Source organism: Equus caballus, chromosome 16 (assembly GCF_041296265.1).
Source record: "Equus caballus isolate H_3958 breed thoroughbred chromosome 16, TB-T2T, whole genome shotgun sequence".
Lineage (NCBI taxonomy): Eukaryota > Metazoa > Chordata > Mammalia > Perissodactyla > Equidae > Equus > Equus caballus.
This window is the reverse complement of record NC_091699.1, coordinates 48,285,861-48,299,560: the sequence shown is the minus strand read 5'-3', so window position 1 is coordinate 48,299,560 and position 13,700 is coordinate 48,285,861. Positions and strand designations below refer to the sequence as shown.

The 13,700-nt window shown below is 56.6% G+C and overlaps 2 protein-coding genes and 1 long non-coding RNA gene across 11 annotated transcripts in view; 1 reads left to right on the top strand and 2 right to left on the bottom strand.

Annotated features, from left to right (window-relative positions):
• Positions 1-73: 73 nt before the first annotated feature.
• On the bottom strand, positions 74-5,318 carry TMEM115 (transmembrane protein 115). Its single transcript, XM_023620384.2, has 2 exons — positions 3,548-5,318; positions 74-857 (listed from the first exon to the last, which is right to left on the bottom strand). The coding sequence occupies exons 1-2, from the start codon at positions 4,396-4,398 to the stop codon at positions 653-655; spliced, it is 1,056 nt and encodes a 351-aa protein (XP_023476152.1). The 5' UTR covers positions 4,399-5,318; the 3' UTR covers positions 74-652.
• The window catches only part of LOC138918228 (uncharacterized), a 51,760-nt gene continuing 43,115 nt past the window's right edge, over positions 5,056-13,700 (top strand). For both annotated transcript variants that reach the window (XR_011427281.1, XR_011427282.1), the window contains exon 1: positions 5,056-5,176. This is a non-coding gene — a long non-coding RNA (uncharacterized lncRNA). The remainder of the gene's footprint in view (positions 5,177-13,700) is intronic.
• CACNA2D2 (calcium voltage-gated channel auxiliary subunit alpha2delta 2) overlaps positions 7,218-13,700 on the bottom strand; it is a 141,188-nt gene continuing 134,705 nt past the window's right edge. For 2 of the 8 annotated variants that reach the window (XM_070238833.1, XM_070238831.1), the window contains 15 exons: positions 12,632-12,729; positions 12,316-12,406; positions 12,145-12,207; positions 11,893-11,996; positions 11,506-11,604; positions 11,325-11,413; positions 11,082-11,132; positions 10,777-10,848; positions 10,521-10,673; positions 10,320-10,372; positions 10,144-10,199; positions 9,860-9,986; positions 9,572-9,680; positions 9,389-9,478; positions 7,218-9,271 (listed from right to left, as the gene is read on the bottom strand). In XM_070238833.1, coding sequence (XP_070094934.1) covers positions 9,131-9,271; positions 9,389-9,478; positions 9,572-9,680; positions 9,860-9,986; positions 10,144-10,199; positions 10,320-10,372; positions 10,521-10,673; positions 10,777-10,848; positions 11,082-11,132; positions 11,325-11,413; positions 11,506-11,604; positions 11,893-11,996; positions 12,145-12,207; positions 12,316-12,406; positions 12,632-12,729 — 1,396 coding nt within the window. In that variant the 3' untranslated portion in view covers positions 7,218-9,130. Of the gene's footprint in view, positions 9,272-9,388; positions 9,479-9,570; positions 9,681-9,859; positions 9,987-10,143; positions 10,200-10,319; positions 10,373-10,520; positions 10,674-10,776; positions 10,849-11,081; positions 11,133-11,324; positions 11,414-11,505; positions 11,605-11,892; positions 11,997-12,144; positions 12,208-12,315; positions 12,407-12,631; positions 12,730-13,700 lie in introns of all 8 variants that reach the window. The other 6 variants (XM_070238829.1, XM_023620372.2, XM_070238828.1 and 3 more) reach the window with 3 other exon arrangements.

Below are 13,700 nucleotides of genomic sequence, written 5' to 3'. Positions count from 1 at the left end.
GTAAAGTTCCTAACTTTGTAGTTGAACATGATGAGGGGGCTGCACAAGGTGGTCTGACAAAGCCCAGGAGCCGTACCTCAAAGAACTGCTTTATTGATACTGCGAGGCTGGGCTTGGCTGCCCACTCAAGTGGTCCTGTAGAAAATACCTGGAAGCTGTGGCTATTCTGGCTCAGAAGCAGCCATGGCCACAGCAGAGGGACTCAGGAATCTTGATATGAGCATAGTCTTTCTGGGGGTGGGGGGGGATGCACAGCCCTGCACTGGCTGGACCCCCAGAATGTTTTTGGCAAATCCCTTGCCTTGGCTCAGGGCTCTCGGCAACCAATTTCAGGCATAAGGGCTGGCCCAGGAGCTGTGGCACCAGTGTCTCTGCAGCCACTTGCTTGGGGCTGCCTGCTGAGATACAGTCTTACCTCAGGTGGCCTGGGCTGGCAGATGCCTCAGAGGCCCCATGCCTGGCATAGTGGTTGTCTGGACTTGGAACCAGGTAGCAAGAGTCCTGGGTAGTGTTGGCGAGAAATAGCAGAAGGCTGTGGAAACCCCTAGCATGCCTTCTTCCCTCTCCTCAGAGCAGTCAGTGCCCTGGAGTAGCTGAGAGGATGTCAAGGGGGGCTTGGGAGAGGAGGTGCTACACTCAAGGTGGTTTGGAGTTACAGCTTTGGAGGAGCAGCCTCGAAGGTGATCAGGCTGGATTCTGGGGCAGCCCCCTTCCCTGGGAGTGTGGGGGCCTTGTCTGAGGGCAGGGGGCTGTCCACCTTGGCCCCAGCCTCCTCTTCATCGTCGTCCATGCTTGGCCAGATGGACTGGTCCTCTACTCTCTTCAGCCGCTCATTGAGGGCCTTCAGGGCCAGTTGCCTAGGGCCAGAGGAAAGATGACAGGTCACTCTAGGCTTGGACTTGGCTCATGCCCTGCATTGTTGCCCCATGAAGCTGATTCCCCTTACCCTCATACTTCTATGTGTTCCCTTTCTCCACGCAGGGCCCAGGGCTCCCCGGGGATTGGATTAGGGCCTACTCTGCCATCAGAATAAGGACCAAAGGCTATAGAACCTTCCCTCCATAGCTGGAGCACCTTCAGGCTGAGAAGGCTGGCTGGGTGTCTGCTAGACTGCCCACTAGGCCAGCCCCAGGAATGGTTCTGAGGCTTAAAGGTGAGCAGAGCTGGTATCCAAGTGCAGACAGGTGGAAGGGCAAGTGAGTTTCTGCCTGGGCACTGAAATCACATCCAAGGAGAGGGTTATTACTTCCCCCCTTCTTATTAGGGATGCCTTGAGCCTCCTGGCAAGGCTGTGTAGGGAAGGCTGGAACTCAGGCACCTGCCTTGGCTCTCAGTGTGGGAAGCAGGGCGACCTTGGGTCAGCCCACCCCTCCTAACTGACTCTAATATTCTCCTTCCTAGAAGAATCTCCAAGGCCACCAGGCCATGTGTTACAGCAGGGACACACTGAACGCTTGCAGGAAGAGAGGAAGGAGAAACAGGCCATGTGGTTGGGGTGCAGGCTAGAAACTACTGGTTGGCAATATCCTTGGAGGCAGATCCTTGGACACCCTACTCTGGGGGGAGGTGGGAAAGTGCACTAGAAGCAGGTATATACATGCACTTGGGACCCTGGCCCACCAACAGGTGGAATGCCCATGCTGCCAGTAACACTTTCAGTAGTGGCCACTGTGGACCCCTTATGTCTCAACCTCTCCGTGCCACCAGTCTGGGGGGTAGCCCATATAGCCTTCCAAGTTCAGCAGAGAACTAAAGTCTCCACCACGCCAGGGAACATGACAGGAGAGGCAACAAGGACACAGGCACAGAAAACCCTGTTACACTTCCACCCTATCCTCCAGCCTGGCACATGGCAAGTTGGCATAGACGGGACAGTCCTTCCCTGCTGCTATCCAGGCTCCCATCCTGGAGATTCCCTTGTTAATCCTATCTAAAGCCTGCCAAGGCAGAGAGGCAGTGGCATGCTAATCACTTCCTCACAAGGATCAAAAATAGGAAACCCTGCCTCCCACTACTAGCAGCCCTTTGGGTTTGGAAGTGGCATGCAGCCAGATGTCAAACTGTTTGGGGGAGTAACCCCCACCCCCAAGTAAGCTAACAACCACAAGACTATGCCAAGAACCCACCTCCTGATACCCCCTCACCCCCACACCATCCTCCCTCCACCTATCCATTTTCTTGGCCCTGGGCAGAAATGTTTTTGAATGTTCAGCCAATTCTAACAATGCAAAACTTCTCACTGGAGGAAGGCCACCACTGTGGCCTGGCTCCACCTGAATAGCTCTGAAAGCAGCTCAGTTCCTACCAGTCCCAGACGTCCTGGCCCCATCTCCTCCACCAGCTAAGGTTAAGACAGACCTCCGTCTTTAGGACTCTTTAACCATAGAGATACAAACTGTAGGGCCCAGAATTATGGCCTGAAGCATGCTGTGTGTACTTTTAGACACCTGCCACCTTGGACCATAGTAATCTGTGGCCCTTTCCCAGCTGGAAACTCCTTTAAGAAAAGCATGTGTCCTACACTCAACTCCACAGCTCTAATGGAGAGTAAGCACAGGCATAACTCAGCTGAATTCATAAAGCTGCCCGTCAAGAACCCATTTCACAGATTAACACAAGCAAGAGCCTTTGGCAAATGAAGGAAGTAGGAACAGAGCTTGCTCCCGATTTCACCAGTCAAGTAACTACCTCAAAAAACCTCAAGAATAATGTTGGAAACGGAGCTGTAAAGGCTACGTTGGTGAGTCCACAGACCTGGGGGGCATGAGGAAAGTAAGAGCTGGATTAAAAAAGATCTATCCTGCCCTGGCCAAGGTGTGTCCAGTGAATAATTCAGCCAGGACTCCTGATGGTGCAGATGGCTTGGTTTACAGATAATGATAAGGTCGTCTCCACTCGCTGGTGTGGTCAGCAGTCTCCCTTGGGTCATGTGGCATGTCCCCTGGGTTTGGTGACACATTCCTGCTGGAGGGGCGGGGTTAAGTCTAGTAAGACCCCAAGCTTCCCTCTCAATAAGTGGCAGAGAAGCACAGCACCTGAATTAAGGCCCAGGAAGAGGACATGGTTCAGCATCTGGAAATTGCGGTGGCCTAAGACTGCTTCTTAAGCATCCCAGATCGCCTTTTCTGTCTCTCCCTCTCAGGGGAAAAAGAACCAGCAAGCTGTTTCTGGCTTCCACAAGCCCAGTATCCAGGATTCTGAGATTCTGAGACATGGCCAAGGTTATGTGTACCCGGTTTTTCCATTAGCCCTCATACAGCACCAAAAGAAACTAGGCATTTCTTGAAACTTGTTAAGTGGCCTGATTGGTGAGAAAAGCACGTTTCACCCCCTAATGTTGGAAAACACCTACTGGAGCCCAGCTACCTAAATAAAAAATGCTGAGTTCCTCAAGGCCACAAACTGGATTTTACCTCTGTCTGAATCTGCCCCAATGCCTGACCCTAGGCTGCCCGCCTCCATACAACAAGCACCTCAACAAATGGGACCTGACTCCATCAAGAAATACTCTCCTAGCTCAACAAGGTTTCAGAAGATTCCACAGTACCTTCTCCGCTCTGCGTCTTGAGGGTCTGTGCCTGGGAGGCTGATGGTGATGGAGGATGGGGCACCCACATCATAGCGCTTCACTGTCTTCTGGCATATCTTTACCTTCACCAGGAGGCCATGTACCAAGTTCGCCAACAGCCCCACCACAGGCTGCAGGATCTCAGGGAAGAAGGTGGCGAAAGCAAAGTGGTCGGCCATGTCCCCTCGGCCTCGGCTATGGCGCTGGTAGAAGCGAAGATACACCCAGCTGGAGAGCAGCCCAAAGCCATAGGAGGCTAGAGCTGGGCTCTGGAGGAGCGTGGCCAGCCGCAGCAGTAGCAGCAGCCCCAACAGCAGCATGGGCACCACGCTGACGCGCACCTGGGGCACTCGCAGGACCACACAGTCCCCCATGGTTTGCTTGAGTGCCACCAGGACACCACCTAGGAAGCCCAGGGCGCCATGGATGCGGATAGTGAAAAGGTAGACCAAGTTGAAAGAAGCCATGTAGGTGAGGAGGTAGGCGAATGCCCCCAGCAGCCCCACAGACACGTTCACCACTGAGAAAAAGATGAGCAGCTCCAAGGCCCCCCAGAGGGGCTCCAGCAAACGTCCAGCCACCACCACTGTGGCCAGGCTGATGGCCACATCCCACACATGCTGTTCCATTAGCCCATGGGTAGCCAGGGTCCAGATCCAGAAGTTGGGAGGAAAGAGGTAGCCTGGGGTGACCGCCAGGCAGCCCGTGTCCACGGCGAAGGACAGCAGGTAGAGGAATAGTACCGCCGCGCACAGGGCCTTCACCACCACGCTGGCGCTGGCCACGATGGCCCCCAAGTGCTGGCGGGCGCCCGGTAGGGCGCGCTGCATCTTCCTGGCGGGCGTCAGCCTGAGGGAAAGGTCTAGCGGGCTAGGGGCCTCCCCGGGGCCTCGTCCCCGTCCGGCCCCGACGGGAGGCCCGGGTCTGGCCTAGTCACTGGCCTATGGCCCCGGTGAAGGCTCCACTTCCGGTCGGATCGGCTCTGGTCCCAAAGGGCCAAACCGGGCCTGGTCGCGGGGCCGGGGCTTAGGCCCCTCGCCGGGGACCTGAAGGAAAGGCCCTGGGAGGCTTCGGCACGCCTGCCCGCTCTGTCGGCCCCACGCCAGGCCGAACAAGCTGGGGTTGATCTCAGGGTTCGGCCTACTCCATCCACTCTGGGGCCCTACGGTCCGCGCGGGACTGGAGCCTAACTCTGGGCTCGAGTCAGGTCTGGTCGGCTCCGGCTGCCCCGGTCTTGGCCACGACCGTACCTCCTCCCTTCTCTGGCGCCGACAAACAGCTGTGCTGCGCCTGCGCGCCCCAGGCGGCGGCGGGATGCCTTCTGAGTGTTGTTCTTCCGGCTCTGCAGCATGCTGGGACACGGAGTCCTCCGCGGAAGCCTGAGGACAAGCGGCAATCAGCGTTCTGGATAGAACTATAAGTCCCAGAAAGCTGTGCGCACGGGCCGTTCCCGTTGGTGATGAGAAGAGGCTCTGCTTGGGAGTTGTAGTTCTCTGAAACGGTCCCGCTAGGAGGTGGGAGGACGGTGAACAAGCATCGCTGACTTCGGGAAAGCGGCGGGTACCGGTGGCAGCAGAACTGCAGGCCGAATACTTGCTGAATTCCCCGGTAACTGTGGCTCTGTTTGTGTTTGTATATCCGAGTGGGTGTGTCCTTGTGAGCAAGTGTGTGGGTAAGAATGTTGAATGGTCTTGGTGTGCGTGAACTCCCGGAACTTCCGCGATCTGGTGTCTGCTGACCCCGGTTGTGTGGGCGGGGTGTGGGCCTGACCCAGGTTGGAATTCTTGTTCTGCCATTGGGCGGCTGTGTGAAATTGGCCAAGTTCCTGAACTTCGTTGAAACTCAATGTCATGGAAATGACAAGACCTACCGTGAGGGTCCAAGGGGACTGGGTGTAAAATGCCAGTCCACCTGGGTGCTCAGGCTGCCGTTGTTAGAAGTGAGGTGGAGTCGCGACTCGAACTCAGGTCTCCTGTCCCTAAAGGAGCAAGGCTGGGCTGTTCTCAGTGACTCTCCTTCCCTTGCTGGCCCCAAAGAAGAGAGATCTCCCCCAACACTTGGGCCAGGCTGGCCCTGGACCCCTACTTCACTGCAACAGTGGCTCCCAGCAGGTTGTGTCCTGTGCAAACTGATTTTTTTTTTTGTATATTGGGTTGCTTTTTAAAAATATGTATATAATTAAAATAATTCTGTGACAAAATACATTTATAAATGCAGAATCCCTTCCTTTCAGCCACTAATCTCAGTACAACTGCCGATGTGTGCATAGCCTTCCAGGTTACAAAGGGTGTTGACACCCTTTATCTTTGTCTGGGGTCTGGATTCCACTGGATGCCACCCAGGGTAGAGTTGCCAGATTTAGCAAATTAAAATATGGGGTGCTCAGTCAAATTTGAATTTCAGATAAACAACAAATAATTTTTTAGTGTAAGCAAAATTTTTTTAGTTATATGTCGTGCAATATTGGAAACATAATAAAAAATCCTTGTTATTTATCTGAAACTCAAATTTGACACTGGATGTTCTGTATTTTATCTGGCAACTCTACCCTACAACCTCTGTCACTGTTGTCAGGCATGGGAGCTGTCTCAGGTTGCTAGTAAGGCATTGCTCTATGGCCAACCCCTGCAGAGGAGTGAGGAAAGAAAGATGTCCTCGCTAAGGCCTGGAATGCCCTCCTTCATTTATTTAGCATCTAAGGGCCCCCAGCCACAGGCCATCTCCTCTCTGAAACCTTGGCTGATTTCTTGCCCTTCTCATCTGGGGAGAAAGGATTTCTCCTCTGTAACTCTCAGTTTGCTCATCTGTAGTAAAAGGATTTTTCCAAAGTTTCAGTTTACTCATCTGTAGTGTGGGGATAAACTAGTACCCAATTCTAAGGTTGTGGTGAGGACTTGGCCGCTGGGTGAGTGCCAAGTGTGTACTGTAAGAGAGCGAGTGTCAGCAGCACTGGGAAATCTCTGCACTGGTGACTATGAGTCTTTCCCCTTGAAAAGAACTTGAAGGTCACTTGAACTAGGGTTGACTATTAAGAGTTGGAATTAAAATGAACATGGGCATAAGGCAGGCCAGAAGGAGGCCCGAGGGGATTCTTGTAAACTGAGCTCAGCTTTGGGTTCCAGTGTGAGCAGCAGCGGCCACAGAGAGCATGGGGCTTCCAGCTTCCCCTGGGCTGGGAAGGAGCAGTGGTTGTGCTTGTGGGTGGGCCAGACCCTGGCCTGCTCTGGACAACAGCAGTGGGCCCTCAAGCACCAGGTCCTAGACTTGGGCCAGGTACTCACTCTTCACCCCAGCTGGAGGACCTGCCTGCTAGGCCTGGTTGGTCTGACCTTGTGGCTGCACACTTGCCTAAACCTGCCTCTCATCTCTGTCTTCTTTCCTCCACCCTCCTGGCCTTGAGCCTCTGGGAGACCTCTTTCTTTAAGGGTAGTTTCTCCTAGAGGCTTTTGAAACAATTATAAGAGACAAAGGATGTCAAAGATCTGGTACTTAGGAGGCCTGGGAAGTGTCAGGCCCTACACCCACCAGGAACCTAGATCGCTATGGCCTTCATTCCCAGGAGAGTGGTAGGTGGGACTCTGAGATCATGGCCACCTGTCTTCAGGCTACCCAATCCTCACCCCTGGGTAGACAGAGTGGATGGGAACCATTTGAAGTGAAAATATGAACATTATTTAATAACTGATCTTCTGTAATAAACCATTTGAAAATATTTTACAAGGAATCACACACACGATATTTTACAAAGTTTCTTGAGTTTTTTGTCACTGTTGTTTTTCTGACTTGTCTGTACAAAATAGAACAACCAAAAAAAAGGGCAGAGAAAAGGAAATGGCCCCCCAGTCCCCCACAGATCCCCCGAGCCCGAGGTGAGGGGGCAGCCAGGTCGGGTGGGTGATGAGAAGGATAAGACCCAGCTGGGGGTTGGACAACTACCTGATGGGGATTTTGCCTGTTTTTTAAACTTAAAATATATATTTTTCTGTATATGTTTGATTCTTTTTTATTTTTATATTCTCCATTGAGCACCTGACTACACTACAGTTATACACACGCCCCCGCAAGACATGGCTGGCATCTAGGCTGGGTGTACAACATGGGCGGCCACCCTGGCACCAGCAGCGGGCATGGACCATATACACACACTGAGAAAGCGACAAGCAACATGACATTAATTAACGGAGTCATTAATTAATGCATCACCCTCCCCCCTCCTCCCAGTCCATCTGAGCCCCACGGCCACATTCCCCTGCCCTCAGTCCTCTACTTGCCCCCAGGCTGGGATGCCTTTGAGGGAAATGACCACAATGAATGGTGTGAAGAGATATGCCTGGGCCCAGCCTGTGTGTGTGCACAGAGTGTGTATATGTGTGTATGTGTGCAAGTGTGTGTTCAGCGGGGAGGAGCAGTTTGGCCTCCTGGGGACAGGGAGTGTCTAAGTGGGAAGGAGATGGGGAGTGGCATAGGCCTGTGTGTGTAAGGGCCAGATTGAGGATGGGATGGTCCAGCCAGGAGTGATTAAGTCACCCCCGCTAAGGCAAAGGGCAATGTGTGGTGAGGGTTCCTCTGCCGAGGGGTGCAGGCAGTAGCATTTGATCCCACTGGGGGCCTGACACTAGTGAGAAATGGTTACAATGAGCACCTGGCGGGGTGAAGGGCATTTAGGGGACACTGGTGGCTAGGGTGAGACAGGGGTTTTTATCCCCTGCCCCAGCATTTGGCACTGTTTGACATTCAGCTTTAGAGACAGAGGACCAGCTGGGCTGCAGGTCAGATCAGAGGTGGGTGGTGAGCAGGAGATGGAGTGTGCATGTGCCAACCCTCCCACCAACCCCTCGCCCTGTGTAAGGCTTTGTGAGCCCCCACCCCCACCCCACCCCACCCCACCCCATGGTGTGTGCATGTGTTTGTGTATGTGTCCTCCGGGATATGTCTAATGTGAGTCCAGTTTCTGCCCTCAGGACTCCAATTATGTATATGGTTGTGTCTGAGCAGGTGTCACTGTCACTGCCCTGACACCTGTAGGGCTTGGGGTGGGGGACGTGGCTGTAGGCCTGAGAGGGACAGGAGTCCACTGGGGGCTGCCCCAGGACCTCTCTCCTGCCAGGATTGAAGCTGGGATGCACAGGCCTCAAACTGCCCATCTCAACTTCCTCCATTATTCCCAGGAAACCCAGATTTGGTCCTGAGTGGGGCAGAAGGGCCAGGTTAGAGGAGTCCAGCTGGGGCAGGGGCTAGGTCTCCCACACAAAGGGAGCCTCCGGGCAGGGCAGGTAGTGGAGGCCTGGTTTGACACCAGTACTGTGGCTTCCCTGTCCCAGCCCTCGGCGGTGGGTAAGTCCAGTGGGAATGAGGGGTCTGAGGACACTTTGACAGTTCAGCAGCGAGACGTGGCTTGGGGGCCAAAGACCTGTGGCGCCCTCCTTTGGGACCCTCCACTCCAAGGCGCAGACTCACGGGGTCTGGCACACCCAGGTCTTTGAGTGAGGGAGGGGGCGAGGCTCTAAGGCGGGGAGTGTGGGGCGGGAGAGCGGGGAAGAGGCAGGGAGGCCTGGGGGGCGCTCAGAGGCGGCGAGAGGCGTAGGCGTAGACTTGAGGCTGTGGCCGGGGAGGCAGGCCCAGGAGCAGCAGCAGCTGCAGGGAGACCAGGACGCCCAGCGACGGCGGGAAGGAGGCTCCACGGCCACAGTCTGAGGTATCTTCCTGCAGGAAGACAGAAGGAGCTGGTCGGCCTGGTAGGCCTGGGGCATGGGTGGGCGCAGGGCCTCACCAGCTCTGGGGAGGGGAGCGGGATGTCAAATCCGTCACCCCCCTCCTCACCGTTGCGTTGTAGTCGAAGCAGATGTGCGGACCTCTCCGGTATCGCGGTCTCTGTACCAGTTCACACTGCTCCGGGCCGTCCGCTGGGCATGGGTGGGGAGTCAAGGAGGCAGCAGCGGCACGGAGGGGGCACACGGGGCGGGAGGGGGCGCGGGTGGCGGGGAGCGGCCGGGGCAGGATACAGTGTGTCTCCTTCTGCAGCAGCCGGCCTGCCTCACACTGGCTGCACAGCGGCTTCTCCGCCACCACGAAGAGAAGGTTGGTGTTGGTCAGTCTCTGCGCGTGGAATAGCCTGGAGGCGGCGTGGAGAGGCGGGGCGTTGAGATTCGCCCCTCCCCTCCGTCCCTTCCCCGCCCCCTGCAGCCTCGGCCCCGCCCCCGGCCGCGTCCTCCTGGCAGGCCCCGCCCCAAGGGCTCCGCCCTCAGCCCCACCCTGCCCCTCTGGTCCATACCCCACCCCCACCCCGGCCACCTGGAGCAGTTTCCGCAGTCGATAATGGCGTTGTAGGAGGCGTTCACTGAACCGAAGTAGTACTGGGTCTGTTTCATGACGCAGCTGCTCTCGCGCGCCTCGGGGTTGCTCTCGGCCTCCGCGGGGTCTGCGAGGGCCCAGAGTGCCTCAGCCCCATCCATACCTCCTGGCAGCGTCCTAGGCCTCAGCCTGGCCCAGCCCAAAGCCCCACACTACCCTTGAAGTCGGTCTCTGCTTAGATTGGGGAAGGGGGTTTGAGGAGGGGCCTCCAAAGCCCTGCCTACCTGCCTGGAACCAGCTGTGGGAGATGAGGCCATAGAGAAGCTGCTGGAACAAGGACCTGTAGGGTATGGGTCACTGAGTGAGAGTGGTCAGCAGAAGCCAGTGCCCTGCGCCGCTTCTCTTGAGCCCTCCTGGCCAAGGAGCACCCTCCCTTCCCCCTCTCCCCTCTAGGACTCACCAGGCAGCAGCTGAGGTCCACCAGGCCAGGTTAAGGAAGTCTGCAACCGTGGGCTGCACGGGAGAGAGGGGCATGGGCTACCATTGCTGCCCGTGGACCCGCGTCACCCCCAGCTCTCTTGTTAGAGGTGGGGGAGGGTGTCATCTGTGGGCAGGTCTCCCAGCACCCCCCATCTCCAGGGCAGGCATGGCTGGGGCTCACCACAAAGACCCCCCGGGGTGCAGCACCCAGATTGCCCTGGGGCTGGGGGGCACAGGCTGCTTGATAGTCATAGGACTCCTTGCGGGTGTAGAAGGAATTATTGTAGAGTGCCATCATCAGGTTGGCATCCACCTCACTGAAGAACCTGCCCACCTGGGGATGCCGGGAGGGAGCAGTAGTCACAGGGCTGGCAGTGCCACACCCCAAGAAAGCTCAAATCCAGACCTCCTCCTTCCACCCTCTTCCCAACCCTCACCTGGTCCCACTGATGGTTCTGGTTTGACAGCACCAGGAATCCCCCGTCATCAATGAGGATACAGAGCAGGTCCTGAGAGGTGGGGAAGGAGGAAGAAGATAGGGAGGGGCTTGGGCCCAGACCGTCCTCCCCAGACCCTGGCAGTCCAGTGGTTGAGTGGAGGGAGCACCATTCCCTCTAGTTCTGGTAAAGTTGTGAAGTCAGGGTGGGATGTTGAGACCCAGAGGCCAAGAGATGAGCTAGGAGTTGCAGTTGAGAATGAGAAATCTGGGAGTGGGGTGAGCTAGGGTTCAGGACACACGTACCTCATTGTTAACCTCACAGTCCATCTCACAGTGGCTGCTGGGGCCGCACTGCTGGGCAGAGAGCAAGGATTGTAAGGTGCCTACCAGTTTTCTCCCTCCCATCACCCTTCATACATCTGGGTCCCCAAGCTTTGTGCAACAGCCCCTGCCTCCCCATAGGTACCAGAGCCAATCTGAGTGGGAGGATTGGTAGGGCGACACCAGAATGGGTACTGCTGGGCTTACTGCCCCTACCCCAAGTACCTTCTGAGGCTGGTCCTGATGGGTACGGTTGCTGGCTAGCACCTTGAACTTCTCAGCCCAGGCCTCTAGGTCCAGCTTAACGCCTACCACTATGGAGCAGAGCAGGGGGCCATCAACGCCTGCCTGCCTGGGCAGCACCCTGCCCATTATCGTTTTCCCCGCCTCTGCCATGGGTGTTCACCTGCTGGCCTCAGTGTGCGTCCACCCAGGCTGAGCTCCACAGCCGTGCTGACGAGGATGCCCACTGTGTCATTCTCCAGCTCCAGTGGCCTTAACAGAGCTGGGGGTGGGGTGGGGCAGGGTGGTCAGGAGTGGGGGCTGGTGGCCACACTGACCACTCTATGCTGGGCCCTGCAGACCCAGGAGCCCAAGCCAAGGCTGACCTCAGCCTAAGCACCCAGCACCCAGCATAGCATTTGGCACAGCCTAGCTCTCTCTTCTCATCTGCCTCAGTCTCAGCCAGCCTTGTGTTTGAGAGGGGCCTCAGAGAGCAGAGCCTAGCCCTGGCTGAGTAGACAGGGAAGCCTCAGTTTCCCACCTGCTACTGGGCACCTGGGAGGACACTCACCATCCTGGTGTGGGGGCTTGAAGACATAGCCGTGGTTATCCAGGCTGCGGCGGTAGAAGCTGGCATTGAAGGGCTCAGGGTTCTCTGTCCAGTCCTCAGCTGCCCTGGTCACCCAAGACAGGCAGAGGTTTGTGGAAGGGGTGGTTTGTGGAGGACAGTGGTCTCAGCAAGTGCAAAGAGGCCTCTGGGCAGCAGGACAGAAACAGGGTCCTGGGCAGGGGCAGGGTGTCAGGTGGGGGGTAGGTCACTTACTTGTTGGGGAATATGCGAGTGATGCCACCGTCGGTGGCGGCAAACACGGCCAGAAGGCTGTACCTGGGGACAACAGGAAGGTGCAGTCACAGGCCTGCCTTTGGCAGGGCAGGGCCAGGGCCTCTGGACCCATCCCAGCCTCCTGCCCCCCACAGGCTGGGTGGTGCCTACGTGTTGAGATCCTGGTCCCGCCACACACGCTCCACCAGCTGCTGTGTGATTCCTGTGTCCAAGATCAGGTTGTGCAGAAGGAAGTTGTTGCCTGGAACGGGACAGCAGGGGTGGAGGGGGCATCTTCATGCGGCTCCCTGCCCACTCTTCCCCTACCCCCAAGGCTCCAATAGTAGCCTTCCCCATGACCTGGCCCAAGCCCTGCCCGAGGCTTGGGCTTGCATATTTCCACACCTGCCTGGTCTCTGGGTTCCTCTGGGCTGCCCCCATGCTGCCTGGGCACTGCCCAGACCCGGCTGCCCCACCAGGCACTCACACTGCTTGGAGTCTGGAGTCACTTTCTCCATGAGCTCAATGAAGTTTTTCAGGAACTCGGTGTTGTTGTCTGAGGCATTCAGGTCCTTGCAATACTCTCTGGGGGTGAGGAGGGGCAAGAAGAGTGGGCTTGGGGAGCTGGATAGGGAAGTGGGGTGGAGGCTTCCCAACAGGCCTGCCTGGCCATTTGCTGAGAAGCCCAGGCCTCAGGGAGGGACAGGTGTATCCCTACAGGCTACAGCCACTATGTGCCTGGCAGGCTCCCAGGTCTGAGTAGGGGCAGAGCTGACACGGCAATGAAGGTCTGCTCCCTCTACCCTGGTTCTCCCTCCAGAGCCTCCCACCTCTCCTGTGCAGCTGGACCCAGAGGGTGCACCTGGGAGGCTCCAGGAATTGCCTCACGGCCGGCCAGCTCATCCATGTGCATGCTGTAGCGTTCCCGTGGGCACAAGGTGGGCGTAGCACCAGCACCAGCTTAGTCAGCCTGCGTCTAACACCTCATCCTGCTGCGTCCTGGCTGTGCACCTTTGGGAAACTCACTCAAGCTTCCTGAGCCTCAATTTTTTTCATCATACCACAGACTATGTCAGGAAGTCACTGAGAACACATGGGTCTTTACAGTGGCTATTCCCTCTGCCTAGAATGCTCTTCCCCCAGAGGTGGACAGGCCAAATCCCTCACCTCCTCAAACCCTTGCTGGGCTCAGGCTCTGGGTCCAGAGAACATGGGGGCTGCGGGGTATAGGGAGGCCTGCTTGGGGCTCTGCTCTCCAGAAATCTTCACTGAGCAGTCCTTCTACCCTGGTAGATGGAGCTATTGCTCCTGCCCAATCCCTCATGCACACCCCTGCCACCAGAGACCTCCCCGTTGGCCCGTATGGCAGCAGCTTTGTGGGAATTTTTTAAATGCACTGCTTGCCCAGGTTGTGCTAAGGCCCACAGCTTGGTGAGGGCCCCTGGGACTGGGTCTCTGCCCTTACTTGCTCCCTGGCCCCCAAGGCCTTTGTGCAGTGTACAGCCTGCACTTCTGTGTGTGGAGGCCACAGCCTGATATACCCAGAGTGACACCCA

Coding starts and splice junctions, on each gene's coding strand:
- TMEM115 (XM_023620384.2), bottom strand. CDS start 4,398: ATGCAGCGCGCCCTACCGGGCGCCCGCCAGCACTTGGGGGCCATCGTG. Junction 858..3,547: donor CAAGACGCAGAGCGGAGAAG/GTACTGTGGAAT, acceptor CTCTGGCCCTAG/GCAACTGGCCCTGAAGGCCC.